The sequence below is a fragment of the Otolemur garnettii genome, unplaced genomic scaffold (assembly GCF_000181295.1).
Source record: "Otolemur garnettii isolate 467f Iridium unplaced genomic scaffold, OtoGar3 scaffold00019, whole genome shotgun sequence".
In the NCBI taxonomy this organism is placed as follows: domain Eukaryota; kingdom Metazoa; phylum Chordata; class Mammalia; order Primates; family Galagidae; genus Otolemur; species Otolemur garnettii.
This window is the reverse complement of record NW_003852414.1, coordinates 7613684-7640135: the sequence shown is the minus strand read 5'-3', so window position 1 is coordinate 7640135 and position 26452 is coordinate 7613684. Positions and strand designations below refer to the sequence as shown.

General features: G+C 39.0%; 2 protein-coding genes across 3 annotated transcripts in view; one reads left to right on the top strand and one right to left on the bottom strand.

The window, feature by feature from the left end:
- Positions 1 to 25832, bottom strand: part of ARMC4 (armadillo repeat containing 4) — a 151913-nt gene extending 126081 nt beyond the window's left edge. For both annotated transcript variants that reach the window (XM_012803301.1, XM_003786731.2), the window contains exons 1-7: positions 25609 to 25832; positions 17664 to 17821; positions 15361 to 15553; positions 14351 to 14457; positions 13347 to 13483; positions 10805 to 10921; positions 1452 to 1675 (exon numbers count right to left, since the gene is read on the bottom strand). In XM_012803301.1, coding sequence (XP_012658755.1) covers positions 1452 to 1675; positions 10805 to 10921; positions 13347 to 13483; positions 14351 to 14457; positions 15361 to 15553; positions 17664 to 17821; positions 25609 to 25832 — 1160 coding nt within the window. The remainder of the gene's footprint in view (positions 1 to 1451; positions 1676 to 10804; positions 10922 to 13346; positions 13484 to 14350; positions 14458 to 15360; positions 15554 to 17663; positions 17822 to 25608) is intronic.
- On the top strand, positions 23114 to 23545 carry LOC100961297 (transmembrane protein 258). The gene has a single exon (XM_012803303.1). It carries the CDS (start codon positions 23149 to 23151, stop codon positions 23386 to 23388), a length of 240 nt encoding a protein of 79 aa, XP_012658757.1. The 5' UTR covers positions 23114 to 23148; the 3' UTR covers positions 23389 to 23545.
- Positions 25833 to 26452: the final 620 nt, after the last annotated feature.

Sequence of the window (26452 nt, the reverse complement as noted above, 5' to 3'; positions counted from 1 at the left end):
AATTGAAAGAATAAGCATATTTTATTTATTGATTTATTTATTTTTGATACAGAGTCTCACTATGTCGCCCTGGGTAGAGGGCCATGGCATCACAGCTCACAGCAATCTCCAACTCTAGGGCTTAAATGATTCTCTTGCCTCAGCCTCCCAAGTAGCTGGGACTACAGGCACCTGCCATAACTACTGGCAATTTTTTGTTGCAGTTGTCATTGTTGTTTAGCTGCCCCGGGCCAAGTTCAAACTTGCCACCCTCAGTGTATGTGGCTGGTGCTGTAATCACTGTGCTACGGGCGCCAAGCCAGAATAAGCATATTTTAAAACTCACCTCCCAGTTAACAGTGTTGCCCATACACTTATAATTTTTCAGACTCACTCTTTCAAATAGAATCACAAAGGTCACTCCCAAATCAATGAGGATCTATCTGTCCCTTTCCATAGGACTCCTTCCTTCTGGTATGTGGGTCATTACAAAAGTTTTGAGATACACAGAAATCAAGAAATACAAAATCCACATCATGGACAGAAACAAATAAAGTCCTCCCAGAACCATTGATAAGCCGAGTGAGGTGAAAAAATTGCACGGGTGAATCAGAAAGGACCCTGTCAACTATGTTTCTTGGAAGTGAAATAATGGACCATAACACAGTCTGTCTCAAAACTTTCATAGTGACCTACATAGCTCTCTGGGCTTGCTTCCAAGACATAATCACCCTGTGGTTGTCAGAAGCTCTGAAGGCGACAGTCCCCATGTGATCAACCAGAAGACAGTTCTTAACCCAATCGTGTGAGAACACGGGACATTAAATAGGGGCTGAGACTCGTAAGCTGTTGGCTGAATTTTTTAAAAGTGATCTATGTGCTTCTGACTGTGTCAGCATTTAGCAGAATTGTCCCTTAATCTTTGGTTGGCCCCTATTTACAGAGGGAACTAGTTTTGAACATTTCATATATTCATCAAACTAGTGTCCACTTTACGTAGACCTGCTAATATTTTTGAGACTTGAGCCTTTTTATAGTATTATGTAGTAATAAAGTTCTGTTAATAGAGAAGACAGCATCTGTATGATGGTTTCCCTAACTAACACCGTATAATCTGAATCATTCCACCTCCTCCCAGCACTTCCCTAACTGGGGCCCTACCACTATGTCACATTTCCCATGTGGCTTCTCCACACGTTTCATCATCTTTTCCACATGTCAGTTGTCCTGACTCACCAACCATGTGACCGTGAATTGGGTTCTTCCTTTCCCTTCACGGTGCTTCAAACACAATCTCTGCTGCTGTCCAATTTTTCTGCTTGGAATATAAAGAGTGGCAGAAAGGAAGCAATCTGGGCTTCAAAGGGATGTGTCAATATCTACTCTTCATTTTTCTACTCTAAAATAAAGTTCCGTGAAAAGTTAAGCAAATAGGTATGCATCTACAAACCCAGTATGCTATGTCTACATACTCTTTGTAATCGACAGTGGCCTTCCAATTTAAGCTTGGTTCCAATCTCTTGGCCATTTGGCTTGTCCCAAAATTAATTTGGCTCTTCTCGCGTGGCTTTTTGTCTGATTTGGAAATAGCTTTTGTGTAGGTGGCTTCTTCCTCCTTCTGCTCCTCCTTGTTCACCTGATCCACTTCCTTTAGTTCTCCTACTTCTTCTTCTTCTTCTTCTTTGAAACTTATCGCCTTTATAAAAAAAGAAATAAAGAATTTTTTTTACAGTGATGTCATTTGTGAATCATCTAGTTCAGCGGTGGGGAACTCGCAGCCTTAAGACCTTTTGACTGAATCCAAATGTTACAGAATGCATCCTTTTTATTTTTATTAATACATTATTGCTGGCCTTTATATTTTTATTTTAGTTTTTAAATGATAATATTTACAATACCAAAGAATAAAATATATGTCAATGAAATAGTCCTCCCAGATTGACAGGCACAATTAGAACATTAGTTATCCATAAGGGTTAAATTGATGGCTGCTACGCTTGTGATTTAGTTCCAAATTCCCCCTCCTGACTGGCACCAGTACTACATGAGGTTGCTTGGAGAGATTATGAGGGTCAAGTACACCAGTCTCTTATCAACTTTTGACAATGCTACACTATGCTTCTGTGTACAGTGGAATTTGTGAATAGTTGCACAGCTCGACAGTTTTTTTTTTAAATTCTGTCTGTGCAACAACTCATCATGGCAAAGAAGACTCAAAAAGAACACTGAAGGAAGGGAACAGACTTTTTTTTTTTTTTTTTTAGAAACAGAGTCTCATTTTGTTACTCTTGGTAGAGTGCCATAGCGTCATAGCTCATAGCAACCTTCAGCTCTTGGGCTTAGGTGATTCTCTTGCCTCAGCCTCCCAAGTAGCTAGGACTACAGGCACCTACATAACGCCTGGCTATTTTTTGTTGCAGTTTGGCCAGGGCTGGGTTTGAACCTGCCACCCTCAGTATATGGGGCCAGCGCCCTACCCACTGAGCCACAGGGGCCACTGGAAACAGACTTTTTAATGAGGATTAGGGATTGCAATATCGTCTTGTTTCCACTAAAGATAGATGATTTTTTTGCTTTGTGATACAACAACATCAACATTAAAGAAATTCAATGCTCATCAGCATTGTGATACTCATAAGGACCACAGATATTTTAAATCAGAGGCAGAGACACGAATGGTTGTGTTGCAAAAGTAGAAAGATGAAAAGCAGAAGCAAAGACAATGCTTTCAAGCAGTCATAAGGCCTCGAAATAATCCCACAGAAGCCACTTACAAAGTAGCTTATATACTCAGGAAACAAAGGAAAGCCTTTCAGTGATGTAGATATTGTGGAAGAATGCATTGTCAAAGTTGTAGGATGCTTAGATCCCAATAACGTTTCAAAGTAAAAACCACTGCCTATTTCAAGGAGAACCATAAGTGATCAACATGATGAATTAGCTTTCAGCTTGACAGAACCACTTGATGCAATACTTCAAAAAGAAAATATATATTATTCAATCACTTTGGATGAATCTACTGAAACTATTGACTTGGCACAAGTCATAACAGAAGACTTCTTTACTGCAGAGAGTAACTCACTTTGGGCACTCTTGTGAAAAGAACACAGGAAATAGATATCTTCAACCACTTTCCAGATTAATGTTGTAAACTGGACTGAATTTGGTAAATTTAGTGTGTGTGTGTGTACAGAGAGTGCACCTTCCATGACAGGAAAACATAAAGGGTTTATTGCAGTGATCTCCAACCTTTTTGGCACCTGGAACCAGTTTCATGGAAGACAGTTTTTCTACAGAAGGGTGAGAGGTTGAGGGAGAGGATCTGACAGAAGACAGAGCTCAGGAAGACAAGTGGCTATAAATACAAATGAAACTTCCCTTGCTCCCCCACTGCACACCTTCCACTATGCAGCCTGGTTCCTATCAGGCCATGGACCCATACTGGTGCACCGCCCAGGAGGTGGGGACTGTAGGTCTATTGCACAGATACAAAAGTATTAACTGATACAGATACTCTCATTTCTTTTCACTGTACTTTGCATCAGTCGAATTTCTGTGCTAAAGCTACAATTTTAAGTGACACTTTGCAACAAGTATTGTTACTTGTATTCAGGCAAATGCAAAATGGCATGCTCAGTTTTGTCACATGCTGAAGTCGGATAATGAGGTATTCAGTGTGGATTTGCCATAGTTTGCCATTGCAGGGACAGGTGGTAGCCAAAGTTTCATCTCTTCGTAAATGGTAATTAAATTTTATGAAGAACAGAATCAGCAATGTGAATTATTGAAAGAAGATTTCTATAGGAATACATTATATCTGTGATATCATGTCAAATTAAAACAACTTGAATATATTTTTGCAAGGTAAAACTAAGTCTATATATAATAGGTGGCAAAAAAGATCCAAGCATTCTAAAAATGCTATCTCTTTTAAAAACACTTTTTTTTCCAAAAGAAATTTTGGATGAACATTTTCCCCAGTTAGCAAAAGCCACTGATGAGCAGGATGAGACATGCAAATCATATGAAGAATACATAGTTGTTATAGACCCATTATATTAATTGGAGAACACAATGAAAGGTTCACTGACTTTGAATCATGACATCACACTCAAACTAGCATTTCAGCCTTACCTGGTTGATATCACCAAGGCATCTAAAGAACTACAGATGGACTTGATTGAGCTCTTAGTAGACAACATTTTAAAGCCATTGTTTGATGCTAAAATAGAGCTAGTCAAAAACTCAGAACAATACCAGCAACATGCCCTCAAAAATGCTTCCCTGCTTTTTGACCATTTATTCCTGTGAATTTACATCCTCCCACCTAACCCAAATCAGGATGCCCTTAAGGTCACAAATGACTGACACCCATCTAGAGGATCAACGGAAACTGTGGACCTCCATGCTGCCACCAAATAGTCAAATGCTGGGTGGTGCCTGCGGCTCAAAGGAGTAGGGCGTGGCCCCATATACTGGAGGTGGCAGGTTCAAACCCAGCCCCAGCCAAAAACTGTACATAGTCAAACACTTTCCAACAAAAAGTAGACACAACAAAATAATTAAAAACATATCTAAATTTCAAATTAACAAAGAAGCTTCATTTTCTGAAATTACTGAGTACATAGTAGTTATATTTTTATAAAATGATGTACATTTTTCAGTATATCTAATTAAAGTTGCTTGAACGTGGCCTTATTTAATTACAGCTAAATTAATACATCTTTCCAACCTGAAAAGGTTCCCCATACTTCTGATCTAGTGCTCTCTGAAGATTAATACTGCTGATAAGTTCAGGAAAGGAAGTGTCAGACATATCTAAGTTGTGTTGCTTAGCTGTTGTGAATAAGGACAACTTCAAGACCAAGGCCTTTACTGGGGTTAGGCAGACAGTAAGTAATGTTTCCAAACTCAGTGGCTGCTGCTGCACACACAGATACAATGGCAGGGTTGGACCTATTCACTCCCACCTCTACAAACTTTGTATTGACTGCAACAGACCATGTTCAAACCAAGTCTTGAAGGCAGTCAGAGATAAAAGACCTATTACATACAGGTAATAAACATAAGAAGTTTTAAAGACTTCTCATCAAAAATGATGCCATTACTGGGCATTTACCCAGAAGAAAACAAAACCCTTTTATCATAAGGACATTTGCACCAGACTGTTTATTGCAGCTCAATTTATAATTGCTAAACTATGGAAACAACCTAAATGTCTACCAATCCAGGAATGGATTAACAAGCTGTGGGATATGTATACCATGGAATACTATTCAGCCACTAAAAAGATTACATCTTTTGTATTAACCTGGATGGAGCTGAAGCACATTCTTCTTAGGAAAGATGCTTAGTAAAGCATCACAAAGGCTTGGCGCCTGTGGCTCAACCGGCTAAGGCGCCAGCCACATACACCCAAGGTGGCGGGTTTGAATCCAGCCTGGGCCCGCCAAACAACAATGATGGCTGCAACCAAAAAATGGCCAGGCGTTGTGGCGGGCACCTGTAGTCCCAGCTACTTGGGAGGCTGAGGCAGGAGACTCGCTTGAGCCCAGGAGTTGGAGGTTGCTGTGAGCATGATGCCATGGCACTCTACCCAGGGGGGTAGCTTGAGGCTCCATCTCAAAAAAAAAGAATGGAGAAGCAAGAATCCAATGTACTCAATTCTGATATGAGGATTGATGCTAGTACATTGTGGGGGTGGGGAATGAGGGAGCCCAGAGAGGGAAGTAGGGGAGGTGGGGGTCACGGTGTGTGACACATTTCTTGGGGGAGGGACACAAGTATAAGATGGACTTTACCTAACAACTGCAAGCACTGTAACCTGGTTCTTTGTACCCTTGATGTTTCCCCAACAACAACAAAAAAATGATGTAAGCCAATACCAGGCATGGTGGGTGGCTTGGTAATCTCAGCACTTTAGGAGGCTGAGGCAGTAGGATCACATGAAGCTAGGAGTTTGAGACAAACCCAGGCAACATAGCAAGACCCTATCTTTATGAAAAATTAGCTGGGTGCAGTAGTAGGCACATGTACTCCCAACTACTTGGGATGCTAAGGAAAGAATATCACTCAAGCCCAGGAGTTTGAGGTTGCTGAGCTATGATGATTCCACTGCATTCTAGCCCAGACAACATGGTGAGACTGTGACCCACACAACAACAACAGCAAAAAGAAAAAAAAAAAAGGAAAGAAAAGAAGCAAACTAGAAGAGAGTGATATCTTTAAAAAAAACTGTCAACCCAAAATTCTATACTGAGATTTTTTTAAAAAACTTATAAAAATGAAGGCAAAATAAAGACTTTCATAGATGAACAAAGTAGAGAAATCACTGGCACAGACCTGTGCTAGAAGAAATGTTAAAATTCTTCACCTGGGAATAATACGTATACCAGACAGAAACATGGGTGTATACAAAGAAATGAAAAGCTGTAGAAATGGTAAAATTAAAGGACTTTTTAAATTATCTTTAATCACTTTAAAATATAATTGACTATTGAAAGCTAATATAGTAACAACGTTTAAAGGGGTTTATAGCATGAAAATAAAATGTATGAAAACAACAGTACTAAGGATGGGGAGAGGCATTAGAGATACACTGTTGTAAATTTCCTAAACTGTTTAAAAATTGTATAATTTTACTTAGAGGAAGACATGATAAATCAGAGTTATATATTATCAGCCTAAGGGGAGTAACAAAGGAGCTTTTAAAAAGAAGTATAAATGATAAGCAAATAGCATAAATAAAATGGAACCCTTTTTAAATGATCAATTAACTCAAAAGGAGCAGAAAAAAGGGGGAAATCACAGAACAGATGGGACAAATATTAAATAATTAGCCAGATAGGAAACTTAATTCAACTTCATCAGTCATATCAAGGGAAATTGGTTTAAAAACCTCAATTAAAAGAGAAATTGTCAAATTGGATAAAAAAGGAAAACCTAACTATTTTTAGTCTGAAGAGATTATGTATAAAGATGTAAATATATTAGAAGTAAGAGGCTAGGAAAAAAAGAATTCATGCAAACAATAATCAAAAGAAGACAGGAGTAGCAACATTAAAATCAGACAACATAAACTCCAAAACAAATATTATTATCACAGATAAAGAGGGATGTGCATAATGATAAAAAATTAGCACAGTCCTAGCACTCTGGGAGGATGACTTGAGTAGAATGCCTGAGCTCGGGAGTTTGAGACAAGCCTGAGCAAAGCAAGATCTTGTTTCTACTGAAAATAGAAAAACTAGCTGAGCATTGTGGTGGGCACCTATAGTCCCAGCTACTCAGGAGGCTGAGAGAAAGGATCACTTGAGCCCAAGAGTTTGAGGTTGCTATGAGCTATGATGCCAGGGCACTCTACCTATGGCAACAGATTGAGACTCTGTCTCAAAAGAAAAAAAAAAAAAAAAGAATTAGCATGCATTGACTCTAAATGTGTATCCACCAGTGACATAACCTCAAAATACATGAAACAAAAAGAAAACTAAAAAGAAAGGTAAGTAAATCCACAATTAAGAGATTGCAAAACTCCTTTCTTAGTAATTAATACAAAAAAAGACAAAAAATCAACAAAGATATAGAAGACTTGAGCGAGACTATTAGTTAACTTGATTTAATTCACATTTATAGGACACATCAGTCAGCAACATCACATGCACAGTCTTCTCAAATGCACAAAAGGAAAAATTAACCAAAATAGACCATATATGGGGCCAAAAAATGAGTATTAACAAATGGAAAAGAACTGTTAGAAAATCATGTAAAATATCTTTTCTTAATGCACTGAAAATGACCTATAAAATAGTAAAAGATATCTGGAATAGCCTCAAATGTATTTATTTGAATAAAAACATCACATATCAAATATATGAAACACATTTTATGCAGTGCTTACAAAGAAATTCACAGCATAAAACTTTACAGTAAAATAAAGGTCTCAAATCAATGATGTACACTTCCAGCTTAAATAGGAACAAATTACAACAAAGGAAGCAAAAGGAGAGAAATCATAAAATCAAAAATATAACAGAAGGCAGACCAAAGATCAATAAAACTGATATGTTTCTATTCAGATTAGGAGAGAGAGAAGATATAAGTGGCCAATATTAGGAATGAAAGTGAGTTCATCAGAAAAAGAGCTTCTAGATTTTAAAGAATAATAATGGAATATTACCTATGATGCCAGTAAATTAGATAAGTTGGACAAAATGTACAAATTCCTTGAAAGACAAAAATTGTCAAAGATCAACAAGAAAGAGAAATCCAAATAGTTATACACCCATGAAAGAAATCAAATTGTCAATTTAAAATAACCCTTCCAGCAAAAAAAGCTCCAGGTATAGACGGCTTCACTAGTGAATTCCATCAAACACTTAAGAACTGAAACTCTACACAAAGAATTCTGGAAAGAAGAAAAGTAGTGAATACCTCCCATTCATTTTATGAGGACACATTACCCAGATACCAAAACCAAGGCCTTAAAAGATAACAGCCAGACCTTATTCTTCACAAATGTAGATGTAAAAATCCTCAGAAAATTGCCATAGGCAAAAAATTAACACAAAACAAATCAAAGTCTTAAACTTATGAGCTAAAACTATAAAATTCTTTGAGGAAAACACAGGGACAAATCTTCATGACCCTGGATTTGGCAATGATTTCTTAAATATCAGCCCCCAAACACAGGAAATAGAAAAAGTAGATAAGTTAGAATTCATCAAACATCTGTACATCAAAGGACGTTTTGAGAAAGTGAAAAGACAACACACAGACTGAGAGAAAACATTTGCAAATCTTCTGTCTGATAATGGGCTAGTGTCTGGAACATATAAAAACTATAACTCAACAATAAAAAAGACAATGCAATTTAAAATATAGGCAAAGGACTTGAATAGACATTTCTTCAAAGCAGGTATACAAATGGCCAACAAGCACAAGTGGATAGGCTTAACATTAATAATCATTACTGAAATGGAAATCAAAACCACAATGGGATGCACACGTACCACTTCACATTTAGAAGGACGTCTACAATGAAGCAACAAAACAGAAAAAGTGGTGAAGAAAGTGGAATTCCTGTACTTTGCTGGTGAGAATGTAAAATGGCACAGCCAGTGTGAGGAAAAACAAGTTGTCAATTCCTCCAAAAGTTAAATACAAATAACTATACGACCCTCAAATTCCAATTTGGGGTATACACCAAAAGGAATTGAGAACAGGATTTCAAACAGATATTTACCCACCAATATCTGTAGCAGCATTATTCACAACAGCCAAAAGATGGAAACAACCCAACTGTCCATCAACAGATGAATGGATAAACAGAAGAGTGAAAATATGTGTACACAAGAGTGAAATAGGACTCAGCCCCCAAAGGAATGCAATTCTGACACACATTATGACATGGAAAGACCTTGGAAACATTATGCTTCGTGAAAGAAGCCAGTCACCAAAGGACAGATACTGTGTGATCCCACTGATGGGACATATGGAAAATAGGCACTGAAAGAAACAGAAAGCAGATTAGGGTTTATCCATGACTCAGGGGGGAAGGAATTGGGGGTTATCGCTTAATAGGTGCAGAGTTTTAGTTTGGGGTGATGGAAAACATTTGGAAATAGACAACAATGGCAGTTTTACAATGTAGTAAATGTAATGAATGCCACTAAATCTGCCCAAAAAAGATTAAAATGGCAAATTTTATGTCTTATCTATCTATCTATCTATATTGTTTTTTTAAAGAAAAGCTGAGATCCAGGAATCCTGTGTTCAAACACCAGGAAAAAAGTCACAGAATGATGACACAAAGGAGGTCCAGGACAGGAATAGCAATAGTCTAGTAACAGAATGAGGTACCCCAGAAGCGGCAGGGCCAGAAAAGAGACGGATATTTTATTGGATTGAAACCTATGGGTCTGACACACACCTTCTTTTAATTTTATTTATTTGTTCATTTGTTTGTTCATGGATTTATTTATTTTAGGGACAGGTCTTGCTCTGTCACTCAGGATGGAATGCAGGGGCCACAATCGCAGCTCACAGCAGCCTCATACTTTTGGGTTTAAGCCATCCTCTTGCCCTAAGCAGCCGGGACTACAGGCACCACATACCACCACACCAAACTAATTTTTAAAAAAATTTTTTTAGCAATGGGGTCTTGCTATGTTGCCCAGGCAGGCCTCCAACTCCTGGCCTCCTGCAACCCTCTTGCCTCTGCCTCCCAAAGTGTTGGGATTACAGATGTAATCCCACAACACTCAGTTCCTTACTCACTCTGGAGAATCACCCTGGAGCTTACATTAGTATTTCTTGCCTAAATTGCATATCCTTTCTTATCACCATCCTCTTCAACCAAACTTTTGTTTCATAAAATGTTATATTGATTGATTTCTTTGTCCAACACTACTTCAAAAACCACACAAGATGCAAAAGAAGCACAGTTCTTGTGCACATACAGCTGGCGCACTCTTTAGGACAATCTGATTAGGCAGTAATCATGGGAAGCTCAGACAGGATAAAAAATAATCAAGACTTTTAGGCTTCATTCACAGGGATGGGTTTTCTGTTCTTATTCATAACCATTCAGAAGGGAAGATGAAAAAGTATTTGGCAAGCAATTTGAAGTATTATGACTGTTACCTAAAGAAAATCAGAAACATTTTTACAGTACCGTATTTACAACACATATTTTATATTGTGCAGTGAAAAGCACTACTAATCGAAAGCAGTGTCCAAAAATAGGTCAAATTACTGTATTATTTTTTCACCCTAGGAAGTTCTAGTTGAGTAACGTAATGAGTTCTAAAGAGATCATAAAACTTACCTGTTTAGATATATTTTCCGAAAACTTCGCTGACTTTTCTTTTAAAAATGTGACAAGGTCTTTGTAAATTTCACCTTTTCTCTCATAATCAATTTCTCCCTCTTCCTCTGTTTTACCCTTTGGGGAAAAAAAAAGTTCGGTGCTATGATTAATGTAACAGTAATGTAAAAAGCTGCTCAGCCCATCACAGCCTAAGCACACATAGCGTTTTCCTCTCTAAAAGATCCATACGGGAGACTACATTCCCCTTAACTGAGTGTTATGTCTCCTTCCTGTGTCCATTCATTCATTCATTCACTCATTCTTTCCTTCATTCAGCAGTTACTGAGTACCTCCCATGTGAGCTTAGGGCACTTGGCTCTTTCAGCAAAGTAAGAGCCTCCTCTCTCTGTTCTTCTCTGCTGTGCAAATGCATATGACTTCAAGAGCTTTGTCTGATGAAGTCATAGAAGGCCTCAATATTAGAATGTCACGTAGGAAATCCTATGGTCCTGTTTGTCACACTCTGCTTTTGTTCTATGTGGAGTATGGTTGCCATAGGCTCACTTACTAGGGTTCCAATCTCTATAGAACCACCTGTACCTCCACCCCTCTGTCTCATGCTCTTCCTTTTTGTGTCTTTCCTTTCCTCATTCCCTACCCCAGTTACCCTCATTCTCTCCCCTTATTATTCTCCCTTGACAGATTATAAATATTTACACCTATATCACATTACTGGACATACAAAGATGTATGACTATAGTGTGCTACATAAAACTACATAGAAGAGACACATATACATATAACGGTAGTCTGTTTTCAATTTTGTTGTAATTATTGAATAGCTATATGGTCCTTGTCTTTCACTTTTTAAAACTAAGAAAACTTGGATGTTTCCATATTAAATTGTAGGTGTGGGCATCACTGGTCTTTGATGGAAAGAAAGACTCCCATTCCCCTCTAGCAGGTCAAACAGCATCATTCCTTCTTCTTGTCTTTCATTTTCCAATTAGAGTTCGTTTTTCTAAAATATAAAGACAAACCCAAAGCAAATTATATTTGGGTTGTTTACCTCTTCTATGTAGAAATAACCTATAAGTAATGATAATAAGAAAAGCGCCAAAGGGCAAGTCAGAGAGGTGCCCACAGGGAATTAAGGAAGAGGTGCCAGCATTTTGGTACCAACCCAAGGCAAAAAGTTCCCAGGGATGGCTGAGTCCCCATGAAGCATCTAGAATTTGTAGACTTATTTGTAGAATTCTGTAGATTTCTGCAAATTCTATTCTATTCCAAATTGATGTTGAAGTTACTAAGGGCAGGAAGGTGCAGAGGTGAAGGCTAAACTCCTAGCTGTTCGGTGACTAGGGATGGCGCTAAGGAAGGTGTTTTAATCCAGAAGTCTCCGAAGGCTATGTGCTGTTTATCTCTCAGCTCAAAAACACCCACCCAGATTCCACCTTGTGCTACTAGGGCTGGGAGTCTGCAGAGCTGGGTTTCTCTCTTGTTCAGTCAGTAGAAAGCTAAAGGAAGCCTGCAAGGCTGGAAGAGGGAGGAGAGGCGTGCTCCTTCCTTCCTGTGGGCCCACTGTCCCAACAGCCCTGCACTCCTTGGTGGTATCAATTGGCTCCAGGAGCAGCAGTTGGTTCCAATTTCCAGGTTTGATTTTTTTACCCATGGTCCCAGCAACAGGCTTACCATGCCCCCTTAGAAATGTCATTATCCACCAACCACTGCTCCATCTTCAAAGGGCCGGGTCCCTGCTCTGCCAGCTCTGCAGGCTCCTCTCCTCTGAGCTCTGTCTGCACTCTGAGGGGACAGTCTGGATGTGGCCCCTGCCTAGAGGTCTGAGCCCCAGCTTCACAGGGCGCTTCCTCCCACTTTCTGCATTTGGATAAACTCCTCTGTGCCTTCCTCTGTCAGGAAGAAAGTTGCAGTCGTGACTTCTGTGTAACCACAAATGTTCCTTTCTTGCCCTTTCATTCCTTAAATTCCTGTGCAACTGTTCAGTGAATTGATTATGTTAGAGACTTTTAGTTTTATAAAGTGGAATGGCTCACTGTGAAACCCGTTTCTTAGAAGACTGGCTGAATGACCTCCAGTGAGGAATAATGGGCTAATTCCAAGGTCATTTTGGATTGGACCAGCAAACACACAGCACAGGAATCTGCCTCAGATCCGCCAGACAGTATTTCATCCTCTGTGGTCATCCAGACACAACCCTTGACACACGTCAGCCTTTACACAGACCTAGCTAAGAACTAAAGTCCACTGGCTTTGGTGATGCTTTTCAAAAATTACTTACACATCCGGGCAGTGCCTGTGGCTCAGTGGGTAGGGCACTGGCCCCATATACCAAGGGTGGCGAGTTTGACCCCAGTCTTGGCCAAACTGCAACAAAAAATAGCTGGGCATTGTGGTGGGTGCCTATAGTCCCAGCTACTTGGGAGGCTGAGGCAAGAGAATTGCTTAAGCCTAGGAGTTGGAGGTTGCTGTGAACTGTGATGCCACAGCACACTACCAAGGGCAACAGAATGAGACTGTGTCTCAAAAAAAAGCTACTTACACCATTTAAAAAGACTCCTTCTACACAACAAGTAATGCACAGGGTTTCCACATCGTGTGGTTTCACCATCACATAACAAATTTCGCCATAAATCTGTCTCCAAGGTGGGGCTCTACATCCATTTGAAAATTCATATTCTGAAACCAAGCATCAGACAATAAGTGTTCCTCACAAAAACTGTTGGTGGGACTGCAAACTAAAACAGCCTCTTTAGAAGGAAGTTCGGAGAATCCTTAAGGAACTCAATTAGATCCCATTTGATCCCACAATCCCGCTTCTAGGAATCTACCCAGAAGAAAAACATCATTTTATCATAAGGACATTTGCACTAGATTGTTTCTTGCAGCTCAATTTATAATCACCAAGATGTGGAAATAAGCTACATGCCCATCGACCCAGGAACAGATTAACAAGCTGTGGTATATCTACACCGTGGAATACTATTTAGCCATTAAAAAGATAGAGACTTCACATCTTTTGTATTAACATAAACAGAGTTAAAACACATTCTTCTTAGTAAAGGATCACAAGAATGGAGAAGCAAGAATCCAGTGTACTCAGTGCTAATATGAAGCCAGTAGATAATCTAATATACTCCTACATAAGAGAAATGGCTGGGGGGGGGGTGTGAGGGAACAAAGGACCAGGGAGAGGGGAGGAGGGAGGTGGATGTGTTCTCACTTAATGGACACAATGTTGGGATTTACAGCACACCTCTTGAGGGTGGGGTACAAATATAAGAGGGACTCTACCTAACAAATGCAAACATTGTAACCTAATTCTTCATACCCTAAAATTAACCTGAAACAATAATAATAAAAAATAATAAGAGTTATCTAACCTAGAGTTTTGTAAAATATATTTTGTTCAACAAAATAAATACTGTTGAAATCTGAAGTTTCTGTTTTCTCAAATTTTCAGTTCTAATGTGGTCAGCGAAAGCATTTTGAAAATACAATTATGAATGTGTAAATAACATAAAATGAATCTGAACAGATAGAAACCTGAGGTATATTCGATAGATTCCAGGACGGTTTCTTCTCCTTTTCCTGAGTAACGTTTGAGTAGGTCTATGTCCCTGGTAAAAGTCACCGGATTCAAACGTATTTCTCTGAAATAAATGTTTAAAACTTCAGCATAAGTTTTTTAAGACGGAATCTACAGGAGACACATGAACAGATTCCACTATCTCAGGGGAAATATCTTTTTTTATAATTAAAATTGCAGTTAATTTTAGCCATGTTATACTCTCATAATAACACTATTAAAAACATCAAGTAATTAGTGATCGTTTGTTTGATGTAACATTAAATATACTCCCTTAAATATTTACTTCTTTTCTTAATGATAATAATATAATACTACAAAATACCAGAAAAATGGACAATTGGGGGACTACACAAACTCTACATGGTATTTCCATTATAATTTAATAATTTACATGCTAGTCTTAAGTCCTCGAAAATAATAAGGCCATTGGATGTCTTCAGAATTGAATGAAATCCCACTAGACTGTGGCAGCAACGTCAACTGCAAATTTTTAATTTTTAGAAGTAGAGTAAATAAATCCCAATAAAATTACAATTTTATTCTAACAAAATGTAATGTTAAATTCATAGCAGTAACTTCCATACTTTATTTTTCTCATTTTTTCTAAAACTTGGAAAGAAACTTGTAAAACTGGTTTTCAAAGACTGATTGATTGATTGATTTCTTTCTTTCTTTTTTTTTTTTTTGAGACAGAGCCTCAAGCTGTCCCCCTGGGTAGAGTGCTGTGGCATCACACTCACAGCAACCTCCAACTCCTGGGCTCTAGCGAGTCTCCTGCCTCCGCCTCCCAAGTAGCTGGGACCACAGGCGCCCGCCACAACGCCCGGCTATTTTTTGGTTGCAGCCGTCATTGTTGTTTGGCGGGTCCGGGCTGGGGATTTGAACCTGCCACCTTAGGTGTACGTGGCTGGCGCCTTAGCCGGTTGAGCTATAGGCACCGAGCCTTTTTTTTTTTAAGACTCACAGTGAAATATGCTTTAGAGAATGGTTGAGTAGGTGAAGATCTAGTTCCTGGAGCAACATCGCAATCCTCATCTTAGCCTCACTTTCAGGATCATCATCTTCAGTAATTTTATCCAGAATATTTAATGAAATGGGGTCTCCTTTTGTTGCATTATAATCCGGACCCAGGATTTTTGCGACAGGGTCTCTGTTAGCTGACAAAATAAATACAGAAATAAAAAAATAAAACAAAATTATCCTCTTGTCTTCTAGTACAACAAACATTAAGACTTGCGAATCCTTCAAAGCTGACTCAGATGTGTTTCTTTCATTACGTCTTCTTTGACCCACCCAATGAGAATTAATCTCGACTTCTGAGGCTGCCTTATACTTAGGAACTTCTTTTAATCTCACAGGACGCTCTACTGTATATTGTAATTCATTTTCATGTGTCATCTTCCCCATAGGACAAAAGCCAAGACCTTCTCTCTCTTTTTATTGACTGTGGAGCATTGTTCTGAGTACACATTCAATTAATGTATTCAGAATTTATTCAAGGACAGAGAAATACAAATCTCCTTAGAAGAATCATCACTAGAACTATATGCACATGCGCGCACGAGCATATGTCATATATGTGCACGATATTCATAAATGCTTTCTTCCCAAAATAGCTTCCCTCAGCCCACAGACCCAGGGCCAGTCTTTCCCCACCTTTTCAAACTGCTTATATTCTCAGTGCCATTTGGTCTTAAAGTTGGAGAAACGTATGTAACCACTATTCACGTATATGCCAAAATTATAGCGAAACACTTATACATCAGCTTGTGATCATGGCTAACACAGATGTGAAAGTTGAACCTAGAGATACTGCAAACAGACTCTGGTAAGTGCCAAAAAGCAATGTAGTTGAAAATGAGGGAGAAAGGAGAAAAAAAAACAAAAAAACAAAAAACCTTGTTTAGAATAAAGAAATGGAAGACAGATGAAAATATATACGCGTTGGGACAAGGAGAGGGAAAAGCCTAGCAGACTAATTCAGAAAGCACGAAGGTAGTTGAGTGATAGAATCACTTCTCCAACAGGAAACGGGGGATGCCACCAGAAAATAGCACAGCCTTAGTGCTGAGGAGGACAGGACTGCACTAGGCGAAGGGTCAGCAGGGAAAAGAAGACCAAGGAGTCAACCACATACAGGACATCTCAACTTATCAACCTATGTCCGTTATCCCGTAAAGATTTATGAAAAGACATACTAGGTGAATTCCTGGGGAAGATGTAAACCTGACTGCCAAGTTGCCAGGTACCATGCAACTTGGACCTAAAACAAAGGGCTGTACCTAAACTCTTGCAGGAAGGGAAAAATGCAGCAAAGAATAAACATTTAACCACAGCAGATATACAGCACTATAGACAGTATTACGTCTGTCTACCAAGTTGAATTGAATGAACCATCGTGGACCTATTACCTATCTTCTCGAATTCTTTAAGACCTAATGAAGCAGAATAGGCAAGAGATTAAAAAGAGGTTGCTGTTCTGAGGTTGGCCTGTTTTTTGGGCTTTCTTTAAAGAGCAATCTTCCTTCCTCAAACAGAAATGGGCAGAACTCAGGTACTTTATGCCTGGGACCCACTGGTCCAAAAAAGCAAAATGTACACAACACATTGTTATTGATAATTACGTATTTCTACATATAGTATTTACGACACAATTATAGCAGGCAATCAATCCCATTCTTCTTTGTATGTTAGATGATTAGAGGAAAATAAGAGCATCTTTAATGAAGAGGAAAAATATTTCCTGCAGAGTTGAATGAATGTAACTATTAAAGGAAGCTATGAAGTCCACAGTAGAATATGGCTGAGAAAAAGGGAAAGGAAAATTATTAAGGGTCATCCTGGCTAAAGGAAGAGTCCACATTCATTTGAAAGGAACACATTTTCATCCATCATAGCACCATGCCAGGGAGAGGGTAGGTTCAGATGCTGGACCTTGCAGTCATCTCTTTTCCTGACGTGTACCTAATAGGTTACAGGCCACTGGGCTTTCCAGAAGCCAAGAAGGTTCTCTTTAAGCCATATGCTAAAATTAGAAACCTAGAAACTTACCGATGGTAAAATAGCAGGCATTTTAAAGCAGAAATTTGATATGAGCGTAACATTGTAGCCAAGGAAAATTAATTATATTTTCACGAAGTTGTACACATGACTTTGTAATCTTTCAGGTTGTAGAACTTTTTTTTTTTTTTCAAGAGACTAAAACATTGGATTTCCCCCTAGACTGTTTCTAAAAGTTCAAATCACAGGCTGCAGTATCAAGCTCACCTTCAATACACGCTTGTGCCTCCTTCAGGTTTGCGTCTTTGGCGATAAATAAAAAGTGTGACAGTTGCCCAAAGCTCCTAATTTTAATTTGTGGGATGGAGAGAAAGAGCAAAGGCTGTCCATTTTTGTCAACCTCTTCTGATTTGGCTGTGGTTTCACTAAAAAGTTAAAAGAAAAACAATTAAAAAAAAAAACTTGCTGTTACCTGCATGCCAGTAATAGTTAAATTGAAGACATTTAAATCAATTGTTCCTATGCTTCATTATAAAACACAGAAAATATCAATATCTCTGGTTAGAAGCTCATCTTTTTTCCCACTGGAACATTTAATTCTCTAACCTGTGAGCAATGGAGATTAGATGCATCCAGAAAGAAAACTGCAGGCAATTTCTTAAATTCACAATCAAACTCAAAGAATCGCACTTTTGGTTTTTGGTTTTTTAACAACATGTTGGTTTCAGACATCTTTTTAAAAAAATCACTGGGTCTGCAGGACCATTCATGCTTTGGGGATTTCTAATGTTATTTCATTCACAAAATCTTTACACCACAGTAATTAGTGGTTCCAACTCTTCTAGGCTACACCATATTTATGATGAAAAAAAAGCTATTAAAAAGGCAACTAAAGGCAAACGAGATCCTTTCTGTGGATTATTTTTCCCCTCTAAAGTCCCTGATTTGGTTTCCCATAAGGTAAAAAGGAGTTTTCCCTTTTTTTTTTTTGCAGTTGGTTTTGGCTGGGGCTGGGTTTGAACCCACCACCTCCAGTATACGGGGCCAGCACCCTACTTCTTTGAGCCACAGGCGCTGCCCCATAAGGAGTTTTCCTAAACAGGCTTTTCCTGATCAGTAATTATCCCCTAGATTCATGTTTCTGTCCATTTTAATGATTGTTTTTAGGTTGGCATTTAAAGAATATTATAATATTTTCATGGCAGTAATATTTTTATCACTTAGAACATTTACCAAAATTAAGCTTCTAAGTTTGCATGACATGATGATATCCCTGATAAAACTGTCCATATTTTAAGATCTGATCTGATCTATCTTAAATTCCAATGCAGATAAATAGATGTGAGAAGTTGCTAGGTCATCGGCAAGAGGAAATCTGATGGAGGCAACTTACTACTGACACTACTGTCACTAGAAATGAGAGCAACATAAGTGTTCATCAGTAAACGACTGATAAGCCCTGTGATATATACATACAATGCAATATTATTCATCATTAAAAGGAAGGAAATTGGGGCAGCACTTGTGGCTCAAAGGAGTAGGGTGCCAGCCCCATATGCCGGAGGTGGCGGGTTCAAGCCCTACCCCAGCCAAAAACTGAAAAATAAAATAAAATAAAATAACCAGAGTTTAAAAAAAAAAAAAAAAGGAAGGAAATCCTGGTACACAAATCTTGAACATAATCACTAGTGAAATAATCCAGACACAAAAGTCAAATAATATATTATTTTTCTTACCCACAATATCTAGAGTAGACAAATCTATAGAAACAAATACAATGGTGTTTTTCAGGGGGTCGGGACAGAAGCAATGGGAAGTATTATTGAAATGATATAGAGTGTCAGTTTTGCAAGATGAAAAGAGTTCTAGAGGAAAAAAATAAAACAAGAAATGAGAGGCTAGGAACTGTGGGAGGCAAAATAATGGTTCTGTGACTACATCACCCTACAGGGCAAAAGAGACTTTGCATCTCATCTCCCCCATGAGATGGGGAGACTATTCTGGGTATCTGGATGGGCCAAACTTAATCCCAAGTGTCCTGATAAGAGAGAGGCAGGAGATAAGAATCAGAAAAGGTGATGTGAGGATGGAGCTGCAGCCACAGTGGTGTGGCACCACTAGCCTTGGAATGTAGGGGACCTCTAGAAGCTGGAAGGAAAGAAGGAATCCTCCTTGAGCCTCCAGAAGGAACAGAGCCCTGCCCAAACCTGGACTGTAGCCCTGCAAGTTCATTTTAGATTCAATATATACCACCAACAAAAGATGAGTGCAAGTCATGTGAGCACCTCTCGTAATTGCAAAAGTCACTTGAGTATCATGTGACTTGAGTATTACAATTTTAATGCAGTTTTTTCCTTTCTTAAAATGTGTGTGCATGTTTTTGGCACTCTCTGTATCTCTACACTTGCCAGTGATATTCCTCATGTATAAAACACACATTTTCTCTAAAATTAAGCTTCTGAAGTCATTTCCTTAAGATTGAAGAATGTTCTTGAAGGCTTGTACCTAAAAGGTACTCATTGAAAGGGCTGCTCACTTATGCTAATTGGAAGATGACAGGTTAAGTTACGGGCTGATTAAATGTTCAATAAATATTGAGCTACTAAAAGGTGAAAGAGTTATACGGTCTAAAGAGAAACCAGAGTATTGGATCAATAAATTGTGGTATATGTACACCACGGAATACTATGCAGCAATAAAGAAAGATGGAGACTTTGCCTCCTTCATGTTTACATGGATGGAGTTGGAAAATATTCTTCTTAGCAAAATATCTCAAGAATGGAAGAAAAAGTATCCAATGTATTCAGCCCTACTATAAAACTAATTTATAGCTTTCACAGGAAAACTATAACCCAATTTTAGCCCAAGAATATGGGGAAAGGGGAGAGGGAGAGGAAGGGAGGAGGGAGGATGGTTGGAGGGAGGGTGATTGGTGGGATCACGCCTATGGTTCATCCCATAAGGGTACATGTGAATCTCTCTAAATGTAGACAACAAATGTCTTAACACAATAACTAAGAAAATGCCATGAAGACTATGTTAACCAGTTGGATGAAAGTATTTCAAACTGTATATAGAAACAGCACTCTGTACCCCATGATAGTATTAATGTACACAGCTATGATTTAATAAAAAATAAACAATGTTGATTCTTCCCCCACCCCCACCCCCCAAAAATAACAAAACAAAACAAAATATTGAGCTACTTACTCATCTCTGGAAAGTGAAAGTCCTGATGAGAAACTGGGTGGGAGGGCCTACAGGTGACACGTTTCACTGCCCCTGCTAGGTGACGCCTGCAACTCACCAGAGAACTAGGAAATGAAATCGAGGCTATGTAGAGGATGCTGCTGAAGTTATCTGTTTCCAGGCTCACGGTTTCTAACACCTGAAGAACGAGCTCTTGGAGAGAAAAACACTGTACTCAACCTTGCGAGGGTCAAGGATGGTGTGCAGTCATTGAAATGCACTGTCCTGATAGACTTCTAAACCAGAATTAGGGAAGGGGGCTAAAAATACTCACTTGGTACTATAATTAAAACAGGAAAATCTCTTTTTTCTTTAATCTCCAGTATTGAATTTATTGTCTTCTTACTCAATACATGTATAGCCCAATAGTTATGTAGGAAATAAGGATATAATTGAGAAACTACTTAGTCTTTTTCAGTGACAAAAAATAAAAAAAAAAAAAAGAGAGCTCAGTAACAAAATTTAGGGCCTCTGATTTTACTGTTGTGACACAGTAATCTTAGCAAAATACAATATTGTCTCATAAAATAGAACAGTTTTAAGGTTGATTGTAACCTTAGAGATCACGTAATTTAGCCTTTCATGATATTGACAGAAAATAAAGGCCAAAAAGGTATGAATTGAGCTTGAATTGTGTGTTACTGGAGGGAAGAGGGCCTTTGCTCAGGTGATCTGATTTCCCACCCATAGAATTCCAACGAGCATAAAATTTTGTCCCAGTACCTACACACCACTGGGATGCAGTAAAGTGAGATTCAAAACTGAAATACACACAATATTACAGCAGAGGTGATTTAAAAAACAGACTGTGTAGTTCTATCAGAGAAGGAAAGAACAAGTAATAACATTTTCACAACGTCATTCCAGATGCTCATCTAGTTTGTAAGTTTCTACATTATAAAGAATCAGTCTCGGCTCCAGGTATCACCAACAGGTGGTGTTACCATTGAGTGGTGTCAGTTGTCCCTAGTGGAGAGTGAATTTGGCTTCATTCTGAGGTCATGTAGGAAGATGATTAATCTCATCCTGTCTCGTAAGAACAGAAGCAATCACAAATAGTAATTCAGAAAAAGATCTAGGATTTCCATGAAAATGAAAGTAAAGCTGTTTCCCCCCAAAAACATTGAACGTGGAGAGGTGACATATATCATTACAAGATGAATATGTAGGCAATGATTGTAAAGAAAAAGATAAATCACGCAACATAAAAAAATACTGTGCTTATCTGTTCCATTAGTAATGAGTTGCCTAAAGGAGAGAAGATGGCTGATGAAATGAAAACTTTCCAGCGTGTGACGAAAGTATTAGCTGCAATATCAGATGTTGATTGCAGCCTAATTCAGAAAAAGGCAAAAACTTTTATTGACAGCTACAGAGAGTGCATTTGGAGACATGCAGCATCAAAGGTGAAGTAAGGCCACAGATAGAAATATATTCCTGGCAGTAGCTTCAGAGACCAACAAAAAGGGGTAGATTACCTGCTTCCACAGACTTGCCTTGTAAATAAAACTGATCTGTTTTGGAACAAGAGGCCTGAAAGAATGTATATTCAGAAGGAGAAACACCTGCCTTTCCTTTGGAACGTGTGAGGACACTCCTATTTGGTAGAAACACATCCAGGGACCCCAAGCTCAAATCCTTTGTGATGATTTTGGCCTTACACGTGGACACACAGACCTGAATCCTGTCTAGAAGGAGAGTAGCTTCCCTACTTTCAAAAAAATGTGCAAGTAAAAAATGCTCAGCAGCTAAGCCAGAAGGTGCATGTGAACCAAAGGGCAAAGAACGGGGCAGGTAGGATTGTCGCAACAATAAATTCCTCTGGCCATTGAGAGTATCTTTGGTTTATGTCACTTGTTATAATGTTAGGGGTAGCACATGTGACCATGGGTTGCTGAACTTTCTTCAATTTGGAGGATGGAATAAGAGGTTTGGTCAAGATCAGGAAGTGAAAGCATTTGATATTTTCCAATATAACCCAAATCTCAGCCACATTCTTTCCTTCTTCAAGGTAATCAATACCTATCTGGTTTATATTAGCACCACACAAGTGTGGATTCCTTCAAATACAACAGTGATATATCTCTCTCTCATCCCTTCCAATATGAAAGATATCATCAATAGGCCAGGCATGGGGGACTCACACCTGTAATCCCAACCCTCTGGGAGGCCAAGGCAGGTGCATCACCTGAGTTCAGGAATTCAAGACCAGCCTGAGCAAGAGTGAAACTTCGTCTCCACTAAAAACAGAAAAACTAGCCGGACATTGTGGTAAGCACCTGTAGTCCCTGACACTCAGGAGGCTGAGGCAAGAGGAGCCCTTGAGCCCAAGAGATTCAGGTTGTTGTAAGCAATGATGCCACCGCACTCTAACCAGGAAGACAGAGTGAAACTCTGTCTCAAAAAAATAAAAATCAATAACGGTCAGAAAGAAAAATGATGGGTAGAAAAATCAGGCTCAGCTTCCGGTCGCGGAGTGGCGGCTTACCCTGTGCGGGGCAAAATGGAGCTCGAGGCCATGAGCAGATATACCAGCCCAGTGAACCCAGCTGTCTTCCCTCATCTGACTGTGGTACTTTTGGCCATTGGCATGTTCTTCACCGCCTGGTTCTTCGTCTATGAGGTCACTTCTACCAAGTACACTCGAGATATCTACAAAGAGCTTCTCATCTCCTTGGTGGCCTCGCTCTTTATGGGCTTTGGAGTCCTCTTCTTGCTGCTCTGGGTCGGCATCTACGTGTGAGCTCCTGAGGGTACCACTCAGGCGGCTTCACTGAATCTCTGCTTTTGTAAATTAATTTTTTTTTTTTTTTTTTTTACTATTGCTGGAAGTGTCCCATCTGCTGCTCACAATAAAGGCAGATGTGTGACAGTCTTAAAAAAAAAAAAAAAAAGAAAAATCAGGCTCAGGAAAAGCTGCACAGTAGACGTAATAAAAGTACAAAAATTAAGGGGGTATTGTTTCAAAATACAGTGTTAACATGTCAAAACTGCTTAGGAGAGAACACTTACAACAATGGGACCCAGACATGCCATGCACAAACGGAAACAAAGCAAAAAGAAGTAAGAACAGAGAAGGAGAAACAGCGATACATTTGAGGAGTGTGTTACAGCTCCACCTACCTAGAGGGTAGATGTGATCATATTTTGTCCTTGGAACACAGAATTAGTACAGAGGCAAGAGACAGTATCTTATGTTGTCTTCTGCCATATGCTTTAAATCCAACCTGGCTAAAAGGAGTTACTATGTTTTTAAGTGGTTTTGCATGTAAGTTCATCTTTCAAAGGGCAGAGAAAAACACTTAGGTAGCACCAACACACAATGGGACAGTAGACAGGAAAGGACAAAGACATTGGGAGAAAGTGACCACTGATACAGTTAGAAATAAAATACAGCATTAAAAATTTTTTCAAAAACTTCAGAGTAAACTTCTTTGGTTCATAAGAACCAAAGAGGTCTTAAAGTGCAGTTCAAGAATAGTTCTGCAGGGTGGCGCTCATGCTCAGTGGGTAGAACGCTGGTCACAGACACCAAGGCTGGCAGGTTTGAACCCAGCCCCAGCCAGTTAAAACAACAATGACAACTGCAACAACAAAAATAGCTGGGCGTTGTGGTGGGCACCTGTAATCCCAGCCACTTGGGAGGCTAAAGCAAGAGAATTGCTTAAGCCCAAGAGTTGGAGGTTGCTGTGAGCCATGACGCCACAACACTCTACGTAGGTGACAACTTGAGCCTCTGTCTCAAAAAAAGAAAAAGAATGAGTTTGCAGTTCTAATCTTGAAGAAATGCTGATTTTATTCCCACAAATAATCCCCAAGAGAAACAAAAGAAAGGGCATCTATAGGAAGCTTTGGCTAGTTAGGGAACTGTTTTTCTTATGGTCGGACTTCAAAAGTTCCTATGTAGAACCAAAGAGGAATAGGGTGGTAATGAGAAGATGCCTGAGATGCAAAGGAAATTGAGGCTGGTCAAAAAGTTATTTATACACACCATTAATATCTGTTTATTTATTATGTAATTCTAATGCATAGTTGATTATACAATTATGTTTCTATAATTTGTGTAATCATATATTTTTAGCAATGTTCAAAAGACATCCAGTGATAGCTCACTATATGAGGTGGAAGTAGACTTCATTTGTTTTTTAATTTTTACATATACATGTGTTTACTAGGTTTCCACTTTTTGCCTTCACAAAATCAAAAAGGCTTAAAATTTAACAACAATAACAATGTTTTAAGAAAGGACTAGAAACAAAAACCTCGTAAAGAATGAACGAAGATAAATACATTCAGAAAAGAAATCAGACGATTGCTGCAATGAAGTATTAACCAATGATAATAATAGTTATGCAAAGAAAGTAACATTCACACTGTCAAGTAAGAGTATGTCTATTACAGAATGCTTTGATTCTGCGGTTCAGTATGGAGTCATCAATTAACTTCTTATTATTTTTGTCCCAAAGTCTGAGAATTCAAAAAATAGACAAAGAAGTAGAATTCTTTTTTAATCTCGGTTTTGGAAGGTTCTTATTTGAGGACAGCCCTAATCCTCAAGCAGTTTCTCCTGCCTATCAAGCAAACTTTACCACCCTCCCTGCAGCCACCCCGATAACTGAACAATTTAAATACCAAAAGAGATTTTGTCTATAGGAGAGGTCACAAAACCAGTGGTTCCTGGGTGGGAAGGCAGAAAGTAGAAACGAATGTGGGGAGTGTAGTGACCCGGCGCACGTGTCCTCTATCAAAAGAAATTTAAATTTAAATCTAAAAAAGCCATAGGTACCATGTTGGCCAAGAGTCACATTCTCAGATTTCACCTGAGTGCCTCTAGCTTGCAATTCTTGGTTTAAAGAATTCAGAGATTCAGAGAGGTTAAGCGACTTGCCCCCAAATCTGTAACCAATCAATTAAAATCCATATGATGAAGACATTACATCTTAGAAGCAAAGAACTACCTTACCTGACAATATAGCCTGATTCAAACGCTGAGGGAGCCAAACTTGTTTTCCATTCAAGCGGCTCCACAAAAACAAATTTTGCCTCTTTGGGATACTTGTAGATAAAACTCTCCACAAACATAATAATTTCTTTCAATATCGCTTCATTGAGAGGGGAAATTTCTAGGGTTGCGGCGCCGTAATTGGCAGCCGACCACTGCGCCAGTTTCGACAGAGCCGCGCCCATCGGATCCGTCACCGCTCCGGTCTGAGTTTATCACACCTGGCACATTGGAGAAGGAAGACAAAGAGACGATGACATCTTACTTTTCTCTTGGAGATTTTCCTTTTTGAGATTTTAAACTAGGGCTCCTCAACCCACATTCTGCTTAGTAATCTTAAAAGATTGACTTTTTCTAATTGCTCTTCAGTTTGATAAAGTACTTAACCATCACTAGGCAAAGCTGAGACTAGTATTTAAAGATTCTCCAATATCTATCTGCCTGCCCTAAAATTAATAACTTGTTTCTATTTCCCCCAGGCCTAAGAGAGAGAATTCAAAAGGGCTGGGCATAATCCCCAAACAAAAAACTCCTAGAGTGAAAAAAAGAATTGCAGGAGGTTGCTATCAAGGGCTTTGGTTCACAGATCTGCCAATGGCAGAAGGTTTAAGGGAAGAAAGTTCATCTGTGCTAGGCCACACATCTTTTAGAATTATGCAATTAAATGTAATTCCATTAGGCTAGGTAGGGTGGCTCACATCTATAATCCTAGCTCTGTGGGAGGCTCAGGTGGGTGGATTGCTTGAGCTCAGGAGTTCTAGACCAGCCTGCGCAAGAGAGAGACACCACCTCTACTAAAAATAGA

Coding starts and splice junctions, on each gene's coding strand:
- LOC100961297 (XM_012803303.1), top strand. CDS start 23,149: ATGGAGCTCGAGGCCATGAGCAGATATACCAGCCCAGTGAACCCAGCT.